Genomic DNA, 19,280 nt, shown 5'->3' on the forward strand with positions numbered 1-19,280 from the left:
TAAACTTGCTAACTTGGGTGTTTCTTCCACCGAGTGTTGGCCTCGATTCCATGCTCTTGTTGGGGCTTGTTGGCTCGCTCGTTGAATTGTTTCTCACTCTCACAGCTCAACAACTCCTCAATGTGTCCTGAGATCTGGGCCCAGCTGCTTCTTGGTTTTGAATCAAGCACGATCCTCACCAAAATAAGTGACCACATGTGTAAAAAAGGTGGGAAAACGAGGCATGTTTCACAGTTTATCATCTATCAATTGTTTTTTTTTATTATTATTTTTTAAAATACAGCATCAAAAAAAAGTTTTCCAGATAGAAAGATCAGGTTCAGGCCTACATATAATACAGCATGAGTAAGTATTTGTAACAATGACAGGAAATAACTTTATTGTGATAGAGTAGAACTAAACTCACCTGTGGACAGACACCTGTTCTAGCTACAACTTTACACTATAAAAAAAATGAAAACCTATCAAGTAATTTTGTCTCATTTTCAGAAGAAAATGTCTTTTTAGACTAACTATGAGCCACATTAACATGACAAGTACAGAAAAATGTCTCGTTTCAAGTTATTTAAAGACAAAAATAAGGTCTGAATTGCTTGTAACAATTACAAAAATAATGCCAACAGAGCAAGAAAAAAGTTACTTGTATTAACACATTATTCTAGCTTCAAGCAAAATTGGAACTTTTTTTTTTTTTTATTTCACTGGCAGATTTTTTTTAACTTGTTACAAGCAACTCAGGCCTCATTTCTGTCTTTAGATAATTTGGAACAAGACATTTTTCTGGACTGATAAGTTGAATGTGGCTCATGTTGAGTAGAGAATTTTAAATTAGAATAAGACAAAAACACTTGATAAGATTTCAGTTTTTCGTAGTGTAGTGACTTTTTGGTTAATGTTCATTCATTTTGGTCAGACACAGCCCGCTGACAGCCCCCTATTGTTTAAAATGTTTGTTGAGAGGAGCAGTCACAGCAATCATACGCCATGGATTATACCTAATGTCCGCGTGCTTGAGCTCGTGCTTGTGCTCATGCTTGTATGTGAAGTGTAACGGGCTGAAGCAGGGGCTGTCTGAATCTTGCCAAAGCAGGGAAGTGCTTAAAGCTATGGTCTACGATCATAGTCTCCCCTGCTCCGCAACGTACTGCCCATGGTCCCACCTAGTCCTTCCCCACTACCCCTCTCACGTCAGCTAGCTGCTCAGCTACCAAAGCCTCATGGAGCCAGAGAAGACCGAAACCAGGAAGCTGTTACTGTTACCCTCCACAGGGAAGGGAAGAAAACGAAAAAGTTTCAAGGAAGAATTATGAGCGATACAGGTGCCAACAGAGACTGAATATTGACGAATCGTACGACCAGTGGAAAAAGCTGCAGAGGGATTTGGGACTGAAGACTGACGCCGAGACAGCTGAGTTTTTGTTGAACAGGTAATGACTTTGTTTACCACAGTGGGATATGTCAGCTGAATAACTCTGGTTAGTCTGTGCCTGTACTGGCTAATGACTGAACGCTGCTGGTCGGAACGGGTCGGCTCCGTCAATAGATTTTAGCATAATTTAACCACACATCTTTAGCATTGTAAACTGAGCTGGTGAAGACCGACTGAGAAAGGTAAAGCCTTGCCCACAGTCGGCTCTGCCCTGATCAGCTGGCAGTGGCAACACCAGACCTGCTTCTCCGGCTAATTCATGGTTTTGATCGCGTCGGTCTAATTGAAAAAGCTACCTTTCTGCCGGTAGGTTTCTTGCTCTGTTGGAGGGGGCGTGTTGTCAGGAGGCGAAGAAGGGCGATATGAGCTGGGGGGCGGGATCTTGGAACACGGAGGGGAGGGGTGAGTGAGGCTGCGTTTTTCAGATGTGCCTCATCAGCCAAACTGGGTTTCAGATCGAAGACCATAGCTTTAAGCACGGCCCACTTGCGGTCACACTGGCCAAACAGACTAGACTTATGTGTTGAAGCATGCTTAAGCACGGTGCAGTTTGTCAGTGTGAATGGGTCCTCAGAAGGCTGGTTAATCAGGGGAATGGGGTTCTGTGGTGTAGGGAGCCTTAAAGAGACAGCAACTTAAACAAAACGTTTCAGACACTCTGAAACAAAGGTTTTCTAAAAGATCAGTGTGAGAAACATGGAGAACTTTTTCTGCTGTAAATCATGTAAAAGCTGTTACAAAGGCAGCAGAGGGAGAGAATAAAGTGAGAAAGTTTGTAAAAAGTTTAAGTATAGTCCTAAAACTGCTTGATTTATATCAGAATCAAGTATTCACAGCCACTCCTGTAAATGAGAAAACTTCATCATCCTGTTTTTCCAAGTTGCTTCAGCAAAGTCTGGCTGTTGAAATGATAGAATCTGTCTCCTTTACTGAAAGTATGCAAACAACTGGTGAGACGAGCCTCTCAAAGGGCAGCTTCAGAGAGAGGATTGACCTGTAGAAGGTTGGGGAGTCCACACTCACCTGGTTAATACATTTCTTCGCTCCCACACTGCTGAGCTGACAGCCGTGATGAGTTCTTCCATCCATCTGGTCATCTGATCATCTGTTACTCTGCCCTTTTGTCCAGCTCTGTGAATGTGACAGCTCAGAACGACTCAGAGGAGTTTCTCCACATTTTTCACAGATAGAAGAAATCACTCAGATATATTAATATATTTCAACCCTGCATACAAATTTCTTATTGCAAAAAAAGAACTTTAAGTGGTGTAGACTCTGCTTTTCTAAGACTTGGAATGAAATCATGCAGGGAGGAAACACATGGCCTTGTAGCCCTGATCTCATAAAACAAAGTGTTGTAATAAATTGATGGTTGAAGTTAAAGCCCTGCTGTCAAAGTACATTAATTGGTCCCTTTAAAACAACATTACTACACTCCATAGATATCGCACTTCAACTCATCTGAGTTTCAAAGCTCTTGAGCTCAGATCAGGTCATTAGCTTGTTCAAAAAACGAAACAGACTCATCTTTTGCTTCATAAACACTCGTACACACACACCAAGCTGAGGTCCATCCTCTTCTCTTTCTGCTCTGCTGCATCAACAGGCACAGACTCTCCCCTCTTCCTCCCCTTCGAATCTCTCTTTCTGCTCTCCTCTCATCCACCCCCACAAGAGCCTGATGATGTGCAGGACGTTTCAAACGATACCATTACCATTTCAAAGCACCTGCTGCTGCCTTATGGACCCACAAGCTGTGGCATGCTCAACTGAGCGGGACATTGTTTGCCACAAAAACAAAATCATGACCTCACATCTTTTTATCTAAATGACAGATAGCTGTACGATACACATCTCTGAGTCTGCCTCCTCTGTGTTGCTTCAATTAGGCGTCAGTGCTGTGTGTTGTTGCTGGGTACCCGTGAGGCATCTCTGACACTTGTCAGAGTAAGAAAACAAAAGCTTTGTGGCTGTTGCTGTCAATTATGTAGCAGATATGGAGCAGAGGGCGACAGGGGGATGTGGTGGAAAACTTGCAGGCCTTGGAGGATACATAAAAACTTAACAGGAGTCAAACACTTTGAGGACATGATTTGATTATTTAGACAGAGAGGGAGCAGCACAGGGGAGGTGTAGTCAGCAACACCCTCCCAAAAGCTTGAGGTTTCTCATTTAAATAGTGCTGAACACACATACTCGCACTGACTCAAGCGCCCAGCGGTCCCTGATGCAACATTAATGTCCTCATTTATCCTCTTATGCACAAATGTCAACCTTTGTCAGCCTTTCTTTCTCCCCCCTTCCTCACCTTCACCAGCTCACCTCTCCCTCCCTGCTTGTTCCCTTCCTTTGTATTTGCCTCCATGCCTTCGCTCCCATTTATCCCTCTGTCTCAATCTGTCTGTATTCCTCTCACTGTTGGCTCTGTTTTCCGCAGCTCATTGTTACCAGCTCTACCCTTCTCCTCATCCCTCCGCCTCTTATCCCGTGTCCTGCATAGATATTGCACATTTCTGAACTCTATCTGCTTCTCTTGTTTTGTTTCTTCTTTCTCTCTGCTTGGGGATCCTCTAGTGATGTCATCACTTCTACAGTTACCATGGTTTCCAGGGAAAGGCACTATAATAACTGTTTGGATCAAACAGCAGCTCTGCTCTGTTTTATCTCACATCATAAAAAAACTAGAAGGGCTCTGGATGTTCAAAGGAAATAATCTTTATTACAGGGTTCAGACTGAGTTTTGGGGTTTAGATGAAAATGTGAGGTGTGTAAGTGTGTTTGTGTGTGTGTGTGTGTGGTCAGGTCAGGTCATTGTTAATGAGGGCTCTGTGTGAATGAACAAGCTGTCGTCGTACAGGTCCTCATCCAGGTCACCTTCCTCTTCTGCGAAGTATGTGGGGAATGGGGGATTCAGCAGGGTGGAGCTCCTGTTGGGCAGGACTGTATCTCTTATCTGCAACATACACAAAAACACACACATTTTGCAGTAGCTGTGATGTAATCCTCAGGAGTCAGGGGTGCCAAAATATAAAAAGACGACAAAACGACCAGCAGCTCCTGCTGACATTCTCATGTTCTGGATAATCTTATTAACGTTTTTTTTTTTTTTTTTTTTTTTTAAATCAGTTGCTAGGTGGTGTTGGTTGGTTAGACTTGCATAATGAAACCTCACCTGTACCTTAATTGTCTCATGGCACCAGATGATAAGTTGTCATTTTTATAGCAATTTTATGAGCTGCTTAAACATGAGCAGAGTCTTTCCTCTTACGGAAATGATCTTCACTAGCTGAGGCTGATGTGGGAAAATGTATTGAGTTTTTTTAAAGCAGGGTCAAGACCTTGTGATTCTTTATCATGATGTTTTCGTAACCATTTTGATCTCCTAGTATCTTTATCCTGTATTCTATACAGTTTTCGTGCTCAGCTCATGAGTCACTGTGCTCTGGTTGGTTTAGGTAAGGGGCAGCTGGGTAGAACATGCAGGAGGAGTCGTCTTCCATATCGATGACTGCTATGCGACACAGACACCAACAGTAGAAAACTGAGGTGAGCAGTTTCACACAGACAAACTGCTTGATGTGAAAGATGTCATCCACCCACATGCTTGCTCGCTGTAATGCATCGTTTACGTTTGGTGTTATCAGGAGTGGCATGCGGTGAGGTTTCACGGATGGTGAGGCACCGGCATCAGTCAGACTGACAAATTCATGAGCCAAACAGAGTGGCTTATTGCTGTTCGATTAACAGCCTGACAGCTTTTGTTTCATGCACATAAGAAGGGTACGTGATTGGCCATGGGGGGCGCTGCATTTCCAGCGGTTTAGAAAGAGCATGTTTGCCACAGCAATTTCTTATTAATTTCTTCCAATCAACACTCATCAAATTACTCAGTGGTCATCTTCTGACCTGATTTTCGAAGCAGACCTTTGAGCCCCGGTGGTGGTCTCCTTTTCTAATCAGATTCTGTTTTCATTGGTAGTCCAGTTTTGAGAACTTTTAAAGATAGTATATAATATCTTCTACGTTTGGTTTTTGTTAAGAGCAAAATGTCAGAATAATATTTTTGGAATTGCAGCTAGCTACATCCCTGAACAGCAGCAACGTGAATCTGCCCCCTCAGTGAGGCAGAGTACTGTCCGCCTCAACTTGCGCTTTTTTACCTGCAGTTTTATCTGACCAGCAAAAATAAATATATTAAACATAAACATTAAAAACATCATGCTGACTGTGGAAAATAAGAGTGTATATTAAAAGTGTGTGAAAACGTCATATTGGAGACGTGAAAATCCATTTAAAGCACAGACCAGAAAACTATAAATCAAAAGGATTTTAAAGGAGATAGGAGTCAAGAAGACACTTAACCACATGCCCCTGATTATCAGTCATCTTTTTGCAGGTAGAACCCTGTTGTCTTGCAGAAAATTATACAAACCAAACTTTAGTATCTGAGATATATCAACCGAATCTGTCAGGATGTAAGAGGGTTTTCCCCTTCAAAGGCATGTGAGTTGTTCTTTTATTCAGCAGTAACACTTTTACATGATTATAAATGTTCATGATGGGGCAGTAAAACACCAGATTTATCAACTTCTAACCAGACTCTGCACCTCACATTTACTGACCAACGTAACAGCACCCATTTTCTGTCCACTGTATTTTTAATCATCTAAAAAGTGGTCTGCACCCTTCAGAGATTGGAGATAATAAACATGTTTAATATTTGGGAGCTCTGAGAGGAGCCGAGCACAGACGTTGTGTATCAGCTGACTGACTTAAGAGGAAGTAAGAAATCTATCTGTTATACTCGCGACGACTTAACTCACCACCAACTTGTGCTGTAATGCATACAGCCCAAACACCAACATCTCCACGACTTTTTCTATAATCACCAAAAACTACTGTCACTGCTTCTTCAGGTCAGTCTGCCAAGCTTGTTTACACTGAAGTCCCATTTTGTCACGCAAGATTTGGAATATTGGGCGTGAAGAAGCTGAAGCTCTGCTGGAGAATCTGTTAGTGTGTGGTGTCCTTGGAGTGCACACCGCACACTGGCCACGTATACATGGACCCAAATATTCCGCTTGTATTCGGTTTGTTTGCTCAAACGGAGAGAATTTAACATTTGTATACACCTCATTCCAAAAGAAAAGTGCCAATCTGACTGGACATTAAATTGGTTTCACAGGGGTGGAATATTCCTTTCCCCAAACTGACTGAGGTATCATGTATCCACTTAAATTTGTTTAAGTTTGTTTGCACATGCCCCATTGACTATTCTGCGGCGCATGTAGACCAGAGATTAGAATATTCCTTTCCATGTATACTATTGTTTTTGAAAAAGTCATTTAGAAAGATTTCATTTGAAAAGACAAAACACTCCTCATGTAACCGTGGCTACTGTAAGATCAGACGAGAGAGATCTTGTGCGATCTGTCTTTTGTTATCATCGTGTGGGGTCTCTAAACGTGTGAAGGTTTGAAGAATCCTGTAATGTGTGCCATCCTCAAGAATTTTACTTCAGGGCAGGAAAACTCAAGAATCAGTCGTGGTAGGCTCTGCCTTTTGTAAACACACATGTAGTGTGTGGGGAGCTCTGAGAGGAGCCGAGCACAGACGTGTAGAGTTAACTAAAATTTTTATGCTTGTGTGTGGGGGAGCTCCTGATTTACTTCAGTCTCAACAGAGTAAATTTGACTTTGGAAATGTGTTAGGGGTGGGTGCTGTTATTTTTCTGTCTGGTTTAAACAGCACTTTGTTTTTTTGTTTCTTCATGAACAGGGAAATATTCACACAGAACTTTGGATCAGAACTTTGAAATGACCCAAACATTCATTAATAATGGAAACGGTTCTCTGGACCTGCAGAGCTGATCTAATAACTATTAAAAAGAGCTGCTCCTCATTTACACACTGACATTAAGGCCTGCATACTGAATGATAAAACAATAATGAACAAACAGAATTAACCTCCACATGTATCCTTAAGAGTAATGTAATATAGAGTGGGCCTGGATGTGTGTGTGTGTGTGTGTGTGTGTGTGTGTGTGTGTGTGTGTGTGTAGGACAGCTGACCTAAGTGAAATGCAATGCACATTTGTATTCATTATCACTTGTCTGGGAAACAAATAATATGCCGTGTGTGTGTCCAAGTGCACAAACTCACTCACACACACACACAAGGTGAACACGACATGCTGAGTATGGAGATGGATGCTGTGGATATTACTAACATCATTGAGGCACGCGGATTAAACCACTCACAAGTCGAACACACAATCAGACGCATGCACACACACACACACACACACACACACACACACACACACATACACACACACTCACATACACACACACTCACACACACACAAAGGCTGCTGACAGAGCACAGTGTTAATGAAGATAGATCACACTTCCTTGCAGGTGTGGTGGCGTTTTTAGAGGTGCAAGGTCGTCGTTTTTGTCACAACACTTAGGATGCTTAGGTCGACCTTCAACTTAGCGCCTCCTTAAGTGTGTGTGTGTGTGTGTGTGTGTATGTGTGCGTGTGTGTGATCATTTATACCTTCACTAAGCAGTTCCTGTGGCCGGGAACAGAGCCGTTCACGTACAGCACATTATATTTGGTATTGACCCTCCATATCTGCAGGAGAGAGAAGGGAGACGAGAGAATATTGAACTGAAATTGCTTCCAAGGACGAACAAGTTCAAAAGTGTGTGTGTTTGTGTGTGTGTGTATGTGCGTACCTTCAGTCCATGTGCTGTGTTGTAGGTGTTTCCCATCTGTCCGGGCATCTTTTTCCCTTTGAAAACTTTGGCTGGATCCTGGAGGAAGACGATGGACACATTACAGCATCATGACACGCCAACTGTTCACGTCTGGCATGAATGAGACTCTCAGTTTGTGTTTTTATGGTAGTGTGTGTGTGTGTGTGTGTGTGTGTGTGTGTGTGTGTGTGTGTGTCTTACCCCTCCAGGGCCGGAAGCTCCTGGCCTGCGGTGTGTTTTTGTTTGGCCGTGGGTGGCCGGCTGACCTTTGAACCCCCATCGCTTCATTACGCCTTGGAAACCCTTACCAATGCTGCACAAACACAGAGAGGCGATCATGTTTTGACTCTCTTATTTTTTAGTTTTCATCTCTGCAGCCTTGTCGTTTGAAGGGTATGATCAGGACAAATTTGCCTCGTCTAGCAAAGTTAAAAATTGATACATCTCCAGAGCATGAAGCTGAGCTGAGAAAAGATAATGAGTAGTCGAGAAAGCCAGGAGGAGGAGAACCTGGCGGAGCAGAACTTACGATTTGGCTGTGACATCTACGTATTGTCCAGGACGGAAATGAGCTGCATACAGAGGAGTGCCTGAACACAACACAACACATCAACAAAAATGAAGATGTTAGTTTAGTCAGCTCATAATCAAACACCAGTATTGTTTTGGTTACAAGCAATCAGATGTGTGTCTACCTGGCTTTATGACGGCATTATCTGAGATTCTAAAGGTGGTGACTTTCTGTTTTGGTGGCACGCCTGCATTCCTGAACATCTCCATCTCCCCCTCAGACCTCTGGGAGGAAACAATGTGACAGTGAAAACAGGAAAATTAAGTGGTGGAACAAAAATGAGCAGTGAGAAGCAGTTGGACTTTGGCATTTTGAAATTAGCTGTGGGTCTGTTATGACGGTGAGAGAGCCAAAGACACGCGCGCACAAATTTGGCAGCGTGCATCTCTGACATTTGCTTTCGCTAGGCTCACTCTCATCCCCGCCTGCCCCCCCTCCAGTCACTCTACGCTCACTCTCTCTCCCCGTCTGTTGACTGAAAATGAGCCTGCCAAAGCTTCACACTCCGACAAACTTTGCCTTTGACTGTGGAGTAAAGAGGCAGCGTGAGAGGGATCCAAAAGCACTTTTGGATCGACGAGTGAAACCTCGACAACAAGCGTCTATCAAAGCTCTATGAATAAATCACATCTTGATTTATTCATCTGCTGCTTTGTTGTGGTTTAGTTTTTTTTTTTACTGATGCAAGATTGAGATGGACAAATTCTCTCTCACACAGACAAACAGGTGATTCTCTGCAAAACAAACCCTGAAGAAGAGCCGGTGCTGCTGCCTCAGACTGAAGTGTTTGTTTTAGAGACGTTTTCGAGGCAGTCTGAGGCAGTGATCAGAGTTTATTACAAACACATAAAAACACCTTTGAAATATGTGCGCTTGTCAACGTTAGAATTATTCGCACTGATGAATTCTAATGAACCCCATTTATTTAGACACCAAATATGAAATACAGCCACTGATGGTTAGTGGGTGAGTATAATATCCTGACTTTGGCGGCTTTGTATTCATAAAAGGTCTTAGAACTGAGACACCTCATATGAGCTCGATGCCTCATGTGGAAATGACATAACTCAGTTTTGTCCCCATAAATCTGTCACAGTGATTGGATTCTTTTTTTTTTTTGTGCATGATTACAAAATGAAAATAGAATAAGCCAAACCATATTACTGGCTGTGGCGACTGTGCAGGTGTTAAAATCAACTTGGCAGATATGAAACCTGATATTCTCACATTGAAAAAGGAAGAGTAACTCCTTCTCAAAGCTTGATAATGATCTTTAACGTATGCTTTTGGCTCTTGGACTTTTAAATAACCACCATTTTCCCGAACAGAAAGGATTAATGCATTTTTTTATGGAATCTAAATCATCATAACAAATGTAGTCATCCATCTGCCTTTGTGTAATACACATTTCTAGCGGCCTTGTAAAGCTGAAAAACACTATGTGACTCACTGCTTTTAAGCTGAGTAATGTTGGTAATTACGCAACAGGCAGCGAAATAAATGAGCACAAAATAATTAAATGACCTTTAAGTGCCAGGAGAGCTAAAGTTTACAAAAACAGCAGCCCACAAACTTTACGCAAATGAAATGTTTTCCCATTGCCATTTCTTTGAAAATCTCATTTTTTTGCCTTCTGAGACATTTAGATTGTTAAAAGCTAAACACGTGACTTATCTGTGAAGAAAAAGAAAACATTCTCATAGTGCAACTTTTATAGGTAATTAATTACCTCTAAATTATAAAGGATGAGGGACTTGTTGGGTTTAGTATGAGATTTGACCAGTGGTGTATGGTGTCCAGTCAAAGCCAACCAAAAATGAATTGGGTTCAATAATTGACATTCGCTCTCTTTACTTCTTCCCTTCACTTACTTTTAGGGATGGGAATTAATAAGATTTGTCAATACCGATGCACTTATCAATTCTGCTCATTGATCTAATTCTTTATCAGTTCCCTTATCGACTCCTGTTGTGAATTTCCTTGGTACAAAAAGTAGCTTTTCAGGTTTTCTGTGTCAACGTTTAATTGAGTTTATACTGTAAGTGAATACAATGTAATTGGTCCCTGAGTCTGGATATTTCTGAGCATAACTATACAGAAACAGGTAAAAATTGCACACAATGTGACGTTGATGTACTGTGTTGTAATATATTAATAATTCAAGTAGGCCATCTAGTGTCTCAAAGTGGTTATAGCAATGATTTAAGTTGTTTGGAAGCTTTCTGTAGTTATGGAGTCAAGTTATCAATGCAGTTTCCCTTATATGTTAGCATCAACCTTGTGCTATTTCGTTATTTTGGCAAATAAGGTGATTTATACCATTTCAAATGTACTGAATATGAATCTCCTGAGAGAGAGAGTAATGTACATTTCTTTATGAAGTCAGTTCTTCAGTAAAACTTCAAGCTGAAAATCCTGAATCAGAGTTTTGTTGGGTAATGTTGTCTAACTGCTAAGCTGAGATAGCTGCAGCAGACTAGTCGATGTAAGGCTCGGTGGCTCCGGCACAATGTAAAGAATTGATAAGGGAATCGTTAAGCACAAAGGCTAACGGTATCGATGGATTGAAACATTTCTTATCGATTCCCAACAGGAACCGGTTTTCGATTTCCATCCCTACTTACTTTACTTGTATCACTGTATTACAGGCTGAACTATGTAGAATGTAAATATCTCATCAGGAGCGAATGAAGCGAATTAGGAAGCATCACAATCATGATAATTATCTGCACATTGTTTGATGCCTGAAACTGCTGCCACGGGGTCAGACATACACATTTGTAGTATGTTGAAGAAAAAGCATTTTTTGTTAAGGAATAAGGAAAGAGATGGAGATGATTTGTTGTAGATTTGACAGTCCTAATATAAAACAGTATCACACAAAGAAAGATGCAGAAGTTCTTTGTCTTCTAAGTTTCACAACAGTTTGAGCAGGAGTTTCCCCAAAGGCTTGTTACCTATCAAAAACAATAAAGGTAACATTTTGTTTTCATAACTTCTCTCTGTTTGATTTTGGAAGAGTATTTTTGTTCTGCTGATACTTCGTTCTGGATCCTGAAGGAAACTCCTGGTTCTGTCAAATAAAAGCTTAACTCTGTCATTGAACAGAGCAAATAGCAGACGTCATGTTCCCTTTTATCTTCACTGACAAGCATCTGCCTGCTGCATCTGTGAAATGCCCCATGAGGACAGTTAAAGTGTAATTTAATACGTTTTTGGACAAAAGGCTGAACTCTGGGCTGATAGCTCTCAAGGAGAAGAATTTAAACTTTTTAACACAATTATTTTTGTTGTTTTAGAAAATCCAGCTGACCTATGGCTAAGCCACACCCCCTTCACTCACTCAGACAAACAATGAACATTCAGTGACAGGCACTATGGCAGTTGTCACAGTAGGAGACAGTTCACAGAAGACAATTAAAGCTTCAGTTTCAAGCCAAAATTTACAGGTCCCAGGTTACAGGTTGTCAAATGTGACAAACTGCATCTTGTTACCATCACCACTTTTAATGTTTTTGGAAAAAAGTATTCTGGTCTTTTAACTGCCTTGGCTAAGTGTGTCTCTGTTAGTTTGGAGTTACAGTATTTACAATGAATCATTCAGCATAACGCTTGCTAATGTTTGTTATCTCGGCTATTACAGATCAGTTAATGAAGCTAACCTACAGAAGTTTACATAAGTTACTAGAGCCCTTTGGACAACAGCTAACAATGATTTCCCATCACTAAAAAAAAACAATCTAGTACAAAATAGGCCAATGAACACCCAACAAACAAAGTGACATGATGAACAACACAGGAGGAGCTAACTTTAGCCGAGGTTAGCTAATGCTACAGATGTTAAAGATAACTTTATGTTTCTTTGCAGCAGAGTGACAATATCTGCCCTCAAATACCTTTTTATCTTGCCTTAGAACAGATGTGATTTAGGAAAGAACAAAAAAATCACCCTGTTGCCCACCCCTTCAGGATAAAGATAAGACAAAGATAAAATATACTTTATTCATTCCCGAAGGGAAATTCCTGTTGTTGGGGCTCATCTTCCGATTAAAGAATTATACACTCTGATGGCTGCAGAGAGGAACGATCTTCAGTATCTCTCAGTCCTGCAGCACACAGAGGTGGGTGGACACCTTGACTAGGAGTTGAGTTGAAAACTAAACTAGGACACCTTGAGTTGGAGTTACATGCACTTTGTGATCATCTGAACATTTTTAGACTGAAATCTCTGAAAAATCATACAAAACAAACGAAAACTAACTTTTTGCAAAGCATGTCAATGGATGTACAGGCAGAGAATGTCTGGGTATATGGGAAAGGCTATGTGCACTGTGAATGGCCCATTGCATTTGGGGGTGAGACTTAGCCATTGGTCAATTGTGAACAAAGGTTGAAATTCTCGATTAAATGACAACAACAACAAAAGCTTTGACTTTAGAGCATTTTTCATGTTTTCCCACGTATAACATCAACTGCACCAAGTAAAGGTAAAAATGAAACAGAAACATGGAGCAGTGGTTGTATTGCTCATTAGATAAAGTGTTCGTGTTTCTCTTACATAGAATGGTGATATGTTCTTTCCTCCGACCACGAGAGCAGCGGAGTGTCCATCGTGTTCTTCTTTTGACAGATATTTTACTACATGGCAGTCTTGAACCTGAAGAAAACAGAAGCAGGGTTAACTACAGCCAGTTTCCCCAGTAAAGCTTTTTTCTCTCCTCTATGTTTCACCAAAGGCACTATGCTTTTAGGAGAAAGTTTCAGATGATATCAACAGCATTTATAAATGTTACATAAAAAACACCCACTACAAATCAAATTATGTTTCCACCAATCAACATTAGGACTGCCACTGTTCTAAATTGTCTGGATTATAAAGTACTTTCACTTTCTCTTCTGATAAGCGCTCACCAGAATGCCAAAGTGGTGGGAGTGCTATCACCTTGAGAATTTTAATTCAAATGTTCTACTTTCCATCTGGCACACACTGTTTCTGTATCAGCTGACGATTACAAAAAAAGACCAAATGTGACAAAAGTGACTCAGCAGGTGGGGGCAAAAGTTTCTGAGCAGCCTGAAAAATGAATACTTGTTCAACTTTTGAAACTGATATCACACTGAAATAGGAGCAAGTAAGAGTAAACTGTGCTGCCTGCTACAGCACGTCAACTTTAAATGAAGAGAGGAGACATGGATCGTTTTCCTTTCGATAATCCTGGCTGTATGAAAAGTAAATGATGTCAAAATGTAAATGTGTTCCAAAATACCTCCTGGCTTCACCTTGTTGTTAGAGAAGTTTGCAGAATTTGAGATGCATGATAAACACTTCAGCAGGTCAGGCTGAAAGGTGTTCGATATCTTCTAGTCACCCCTCCCAGACTCCTCTGAAAAATCCATTTATTGGACTTTGACTGACCTGCTGGACGTGTTGTTTCCAGCGATAAACAAAATCACATTATTCTTGAGAAATGCCCAAAGCTGATTCGATGTGAAGAAAAAAAAAAAATAGTGTGTGAATGTCTGTGTGTGTGTGTGAGTGAGTGAGTGAGTGAGTGAGTGAGTGAGTGAGTGAGTGAGTGAGTGAGTGAGTGTGAGATATACCTGTAACAGGGTGACTGCATGTTGTTCTCCTGATTTTGTCCATACAGGAGCCATTCCCAACTTCACAGCGACTAACCCAACTCTTCTACTACCTGGCATGAGGACAATATGAAAAGATGGAGTATGAACCAAGATGTGGAAGACACACAATGTACACAGAGCTCATTTATCATGACACCCACCTTCTGTCCATTCATGTCGTTGCCAGGGCTCATCTTTGAGGGGGTTTAGCTTCTCGGCTGTTTGCTTTCTGAACTCTTCTGCCATGCTCCTCCTCATGTACTCCTGATTGTCCTCTGTGAGGTGCTCCTCGAACCATGTTGTGGTCTTGACCGTCCTAATACAAACCATGAACTGAGCAGGACTGCAAGACAAATATTAAGAATAAGATGAAATTATGAACTGGATGGAGTATCATTTACAGCCATGTGTTAATAACAAACAGGCACTTGTAACAGTGAAATGCAACACAGGGAAAAGCATACAAAGATATTTCCAAAAAGATGGGACTGAGGAAAATACTTGGACCAAAATTTCCACAGATTTTTTTTCCTTCAACATGCAGCAAAAATGCACACTTTACATTATTTTCCATTAAATAGCACGCCTCCGTGTTTTCTATTTTATCTTATGGTGTTTGTACTTCTATTAAAACAAAGTTTTTTTTTTCTTTTTAACAGGGTTGTAGCCACTAACAAACACTTTTTTGTTGCATCAATACAAACGGAAACACACAACTATATAAATTTATTCAAGAAACATGTGAGTTGAGGATGTCACATTGTTTTCAAAGGGATTTAAACAGTGATGTATTCCTGATCCATTCACAGAAAGAAATCACAGCAGCTGTTTCATAATTTACCCAAATTTGCTCTAAAGCATCAGAAATATTGCTTATCGGTCTTTTTTTTTTTTGCTGAGAAAACTTTTATCATTTCTGCAATCTGTTGGTGCTGAGTCACTAATGCCCTTCATGGTGAAAACAAGTAGGTGCATATTTTCACAGGCACAGTTGGTCAGTTAATGTCACTGCTTACTGATGACTCAGAGAGAAAAACAGTCACAAAGGAGTGGATGAAACTTGATCACAAAATCCAACCATGCCAACTCCGAGTAACAGATAATGACATTAACGGTTTATTTCACTGATCCTGTTGTGTCCTCTGTCACAGTCTGCATGAACCATTTAATGTTTTGCCTAGGACAGAAAAAAAACTGAAAGCTTACTCCACGGGGAACTTAAAGCCGTACTTGACGGGATACCAACACTGGAACTACTCAGATGTTATTGGTAACTGTGGGGTTATGTGTATTCTTATTAGATTTCCGGGTTCAGTACAGCTAGCTCTATCTAGCTCATTATTACAAATGCGACACAAACTTAATTCTTTTTAAATGACAGACTCGTGTACTATGACACAAAGACACGACAGCAACCTTGTCAGCAGCAGAAATTAACTTCGGGTACACAGCAATATTAGCCAGTTAGCATCACGTACCTTTCAGCTGCTGCTCGGGGAGAAACGAGTCGAGCTCCCCGCTGGAGAAGAAACCGACAGCCCCAGGCCGCCATGACACACCTCAGAGGAAACACTTATGCACAAATATTCAAAACATAAAGATTGACCACAAGAACCCACGGTCTTAAAACATATACAGAACCATGCCTTCCTTTACGGCTTGTCCTAATGTCACCCTGGCTACTTCCGGAACGTCCCCAAAAGAGTTCCGCAGCACTGAAGCTAATGGCTAAGGTTCCACTCTTTAGAAGATAAGTAAAACGTTTCTTATTATAAACCAGAACACAACAAAATAATTAAAAAAAATTTTTTTTTTGCAATTTTTTTTATTCAATGTCTCGTTGTATGGCTCCAAACAAAAAATAAAACAAAAACGAAGGTTAATAAAAGTTTTTAAAAATAATTGGCGTGATATTTGGGACGTAGCGACAACGTTGGTTCAGATTAAACTCTACAACTAGGACCAGTCGTCTGCAATAGTAGATTGTTTGTCGTTACACATTGTTTCAACAACAGGTAATTAAATGCAGTACGTAGCCAGAAGTTTGTAGCAGTGATGATGGATAATGTTAATACAACTATACATAACCAGTACCACAAGGTAAAGAAATACAGTAAAGGCGTAAAGTACAAAATTTGCGGTCAATTCAGTATACGTTGGTAGCAAGATACCAAACATCCACTATTATGCTGGATACCACTACTTTATGTTTTACTTCAGAAAATGAAGCAACATATTATATAAAAGACAACGTTTGTGTCCAAATTCAGTTTATTATTATTATTATTATTATTATTATTATTATTATTATTATTATTGTAGTTGTTGTTGTTGTTGTTGTTGTTTTTATTATTATCATTATTATTCCAGTGGGGTCATCTTATGTTTGAGCTGAGAACCTGACACCACAAGGCTTATATAAGTGATTACTGATCTGCCTGCTCGATAATGATCACAGCTAATAACCACAACTCTCTCTGGGCAGCCCAACTTTAGTCTGCAATAATTATCCTTGTGAAGATCAGGGAATCAATTTATTCTTGCTTCTTAATGTCCATCCAGAGGACAGGGAAAAACTGAAAGAGAGCTGTCATGGGTTATCATGGGTATCTCTGAGCTGTCAGTGTTATTGGTGTGTTAAGGGAGTTTGTGTGGCACTTTGAAGAATTGAGGAGTTCTGGTTTATTCAGTCAAGGCAGGATTGTCCTTGAGAAAGACAGAGGGAGTGATGTGTGATCTCTTATGTCAGTGGATGTCTGCATAAACTAATGGTCTAGCAAGACAGATGTGAGATAGAAGCTCACACAGAGGAGAAAAACAAATCACAAGCTGTTACCTTTGTGTTTTTAATCTAGGTCAAACCTTGAAAAAAGATAAACCCAAGTATGAATTTAAATAATGTATACGAAGGTGCTATGGAAGTAATTTTTAGATTAAGCTCTCTAAAATTCAGCACTTCATTAGCCTTAATTACTGTATTTCTAAACCTTTTAAAATACTAAGTCATGATTAAAAATGTAGAGGCTTTCCAGCTTCACATCACAGAAAGGGAGAATTTTCCTGCTCTACACCCATTTATGTCTCCACTTTAGAGTTTAACACCAGTACACCAAGTGGAGACCACACTGAAATGATAAAACCAAAACATCTTTATTTTAATCAACATGCAGAATACAGAAAAAACAGTTTCCAGCCCACAGATGAGTGTCTACCACACACACACTTTTGTCTATCCTCCCAAAACTCTTTACAATGTAAGAAGGTTAATAAGAAATTATTACAATTATTCTGTTTTTCATTTCCATTTAGCAAAATCTCAAAGAAATCTGTAGAAAAGAACCCAAAAAACACCCAAGACAACCCTGAATGTCACTCAAATGACAGAGATACTTTATTTTATAACTAGCAAGCGGCTACAGGAGATTGGATATTAGTGGAGCTGAATTATGCATGCATTTATGCAGTATACTAACAGGGGTGCTACCATTCCCATAAATAACATTTGCAATTCTAATTCTAAGCTTTTTACAGCTATGCAATCACATATTTTTGGCTTCTCTACCCCACAGATCTTTACTTGCTAGTTATCTAAATAAGGTAGGAGTGTCATTTCTTTGGGTGGGCTATTGTGGTCTGAGTCTGCATGCTGGTTCAGAAGACTGCTCTTATTTCTATAAACATCTTCAGATATACAGTAGATAATAATAATTCCCCAGGTGATGCCTTTGTGGCCAAACATGCAATAGTCATCAAAGGGTTGGTTCAAATTGTTTCACCAGAACAAGCTAAATCTCTGAGCTAGACTACTTCATGTATGTGTTTGTGCTTTTGCATGTGTTTATGAATTATACAGTACATTAAGAATATATATTTATATATGGTGTGTTTGTGTGTGTGATGGATTGTATGTTTGCATGTTTTCCATTGTCAGGGGCTGAAGGTCCTCGAGGACTCAAAGTCCGACATACACTTGGGTTTGATGCCTTTAGCGTTGTAGTAATCCACCACCTGGTTGGGGACTTCTGCCAAAACACTCTTCGCCAGTGCAGCTGGAGAGGCCTGAAATACACACACCCACACAAACACACACACACGTACACACCCACGTGTGCACACGCACAGAGAGGCACACAGGGAGAAAAAAGGAGAGAGGTCACACACACACACACACACGCACATACACACATCTATGTCTATATGTGGTTCAAGGATGCTTGAATATACTGTTGAGCCTGATGCTGTCAAAGGTCTGAACCAGTGAGACTGATGAAATCAGACAGGGCTATTTAACAACCTCAAAACAACCCTGCCTTCACCTTTTTGTCCTCTGTTACCGGGCTGTTTTCTTCTGTAACTGTGCTCAAGGAGAAAATACATTTATATCCTGTTATATAAAACAATATGCAGGAGCACTTTGGCATCAAACAATATAAAAAAGACTTATTTAAACATCAAAACTGTTTATGCTTCAAGCTTTAATGTGGGAGAGTAGTCCCTTTATGATGGCTTCAGACTGACGTCTAATAACTGCAATTACAGTGTGAGGGATTAAGGTCTGAGTTACCTAAGGGCTCTGGACATAATTTAGGATATTCACAGAAAAATCATAAATTACCAGCAGAAACTAAATTAGAAAATGGAAATCAACTAACACATCCTGAGGTTATTAATCTTCAGGGTTTCTTCTGCAACTCAAAAAAATCTAAGACCATTTTAGTGAACAGTCCAGTTGACGTATGTTTTCACAATAAACTCTTATATGTTGATTTATAATACCCTCCAGGTATTTAAGGGTTTATTTCAGGGCTTTTCAGGGAATGAGCAGATGTTTAGTGGGTAGTTCACCTCTCTGACAGCTATTTCTGTACCTCTGTATCTGCTTCAGACTGTTCTC

General features: G+C 40.3%; 2 protein-coding genes across 2 annotated transcripts in view; both read right to left on the reverse strand.

The window, feature by feature from the left end:
* Positions 1-4,130: 4,130 nt before the first annotated feature.
* On the reverse strand, positions 4,131-16,098 carry mrpl3 (mitochondrial ribosomal protein L3). Its single transcript, XM_074686993.1, has 10 exons — positions 15,865-16,098; positions 14,548-14,729; positions 14,366-14,457; positions 13,323-13,421; positions 8,889-8,988; positions 8,723-8,783; positions 8,395-8,506; positions 8,173-8,250; positions 7,991-8,068; positions 4,131-4,382 (listed from the first exon to the last, which is right to left on the reverse strand). The coding sequence occupies exons 1-10, from the start codon at positions 15,936-15,938 to the stop codon at positions 4,233-4,235; spliced, it is 1,026 nt and encodes a 341-aa protein (XP_074543094.1). The 5' UTR covers positions 15,939-16,098; the 3' UTR covers positions 4,131-4,232.
* A 1,445-nt stretch (positions 16,099-17,543) lies between these two features.
* cpne4b (copine IVb) overlaps positions 17,544-19,280 on the reverse strand; it is a 35,078-nt gene continuing 33,341 nt past the window's right edge. The window contains exon 16 of the mRNA XM_074686154.1: positions 17,544-18,445. Within this exon, the coding sequence (XP_074542255.1) occupies positions 18,314-18,445 (132 nt within the window). The 3' untranslated portion in view covers positions 17,544-18,313. The remainder of the gene's footprint in view (positions 18,446-19,280) is intronic.

The sequence above is a fragment of the Halichoeres trimaculatus genome, unplaced genomic scaffold (genome assembly GCF_033239565.1).
Source record: "Halichoeres trimaculatus isolate MK-OKI-2021-1 unplaced genomic scaffold, fHalTri1.1 fHalTri1_scaffold_14, whole genome shotgun sequence".
Lineage (NCBI taxonomy): Eukaryota > Metazoa > Chordata > Actinopteri > Labriformes > Labridae > Halichoeres > Halichoeres trimaculatus.

What these genes read in the sequence shown, in the direction of transcription:
- mrpl3 (XM_074686993.1), bottom strand. Translation starts at nt 15,938, where the DNA reads ATGGCGGCCTGGGGCTGTCGGTTTCTTCTCCAGCGGGGAGCTCGACTC. An exon ending in TAATGCCGTCATAAAGCCAG is followed by an intron (nt 8,784 to 8,888) that starts GTAGACACACAT and finishes TGTTGTGTTCAG; the next exon opens with GCACTCCTCTGTATGCAGCT. An exon ending in GTAGATGTCACAGCCAAATC is followed by an intron (nt 8,507 to 8,722) that starts GTAAGTTCTGCT and finishes GTGTTTGTGCAG; the next exon opens with CATTGGTAAGGGTTTCCAAG.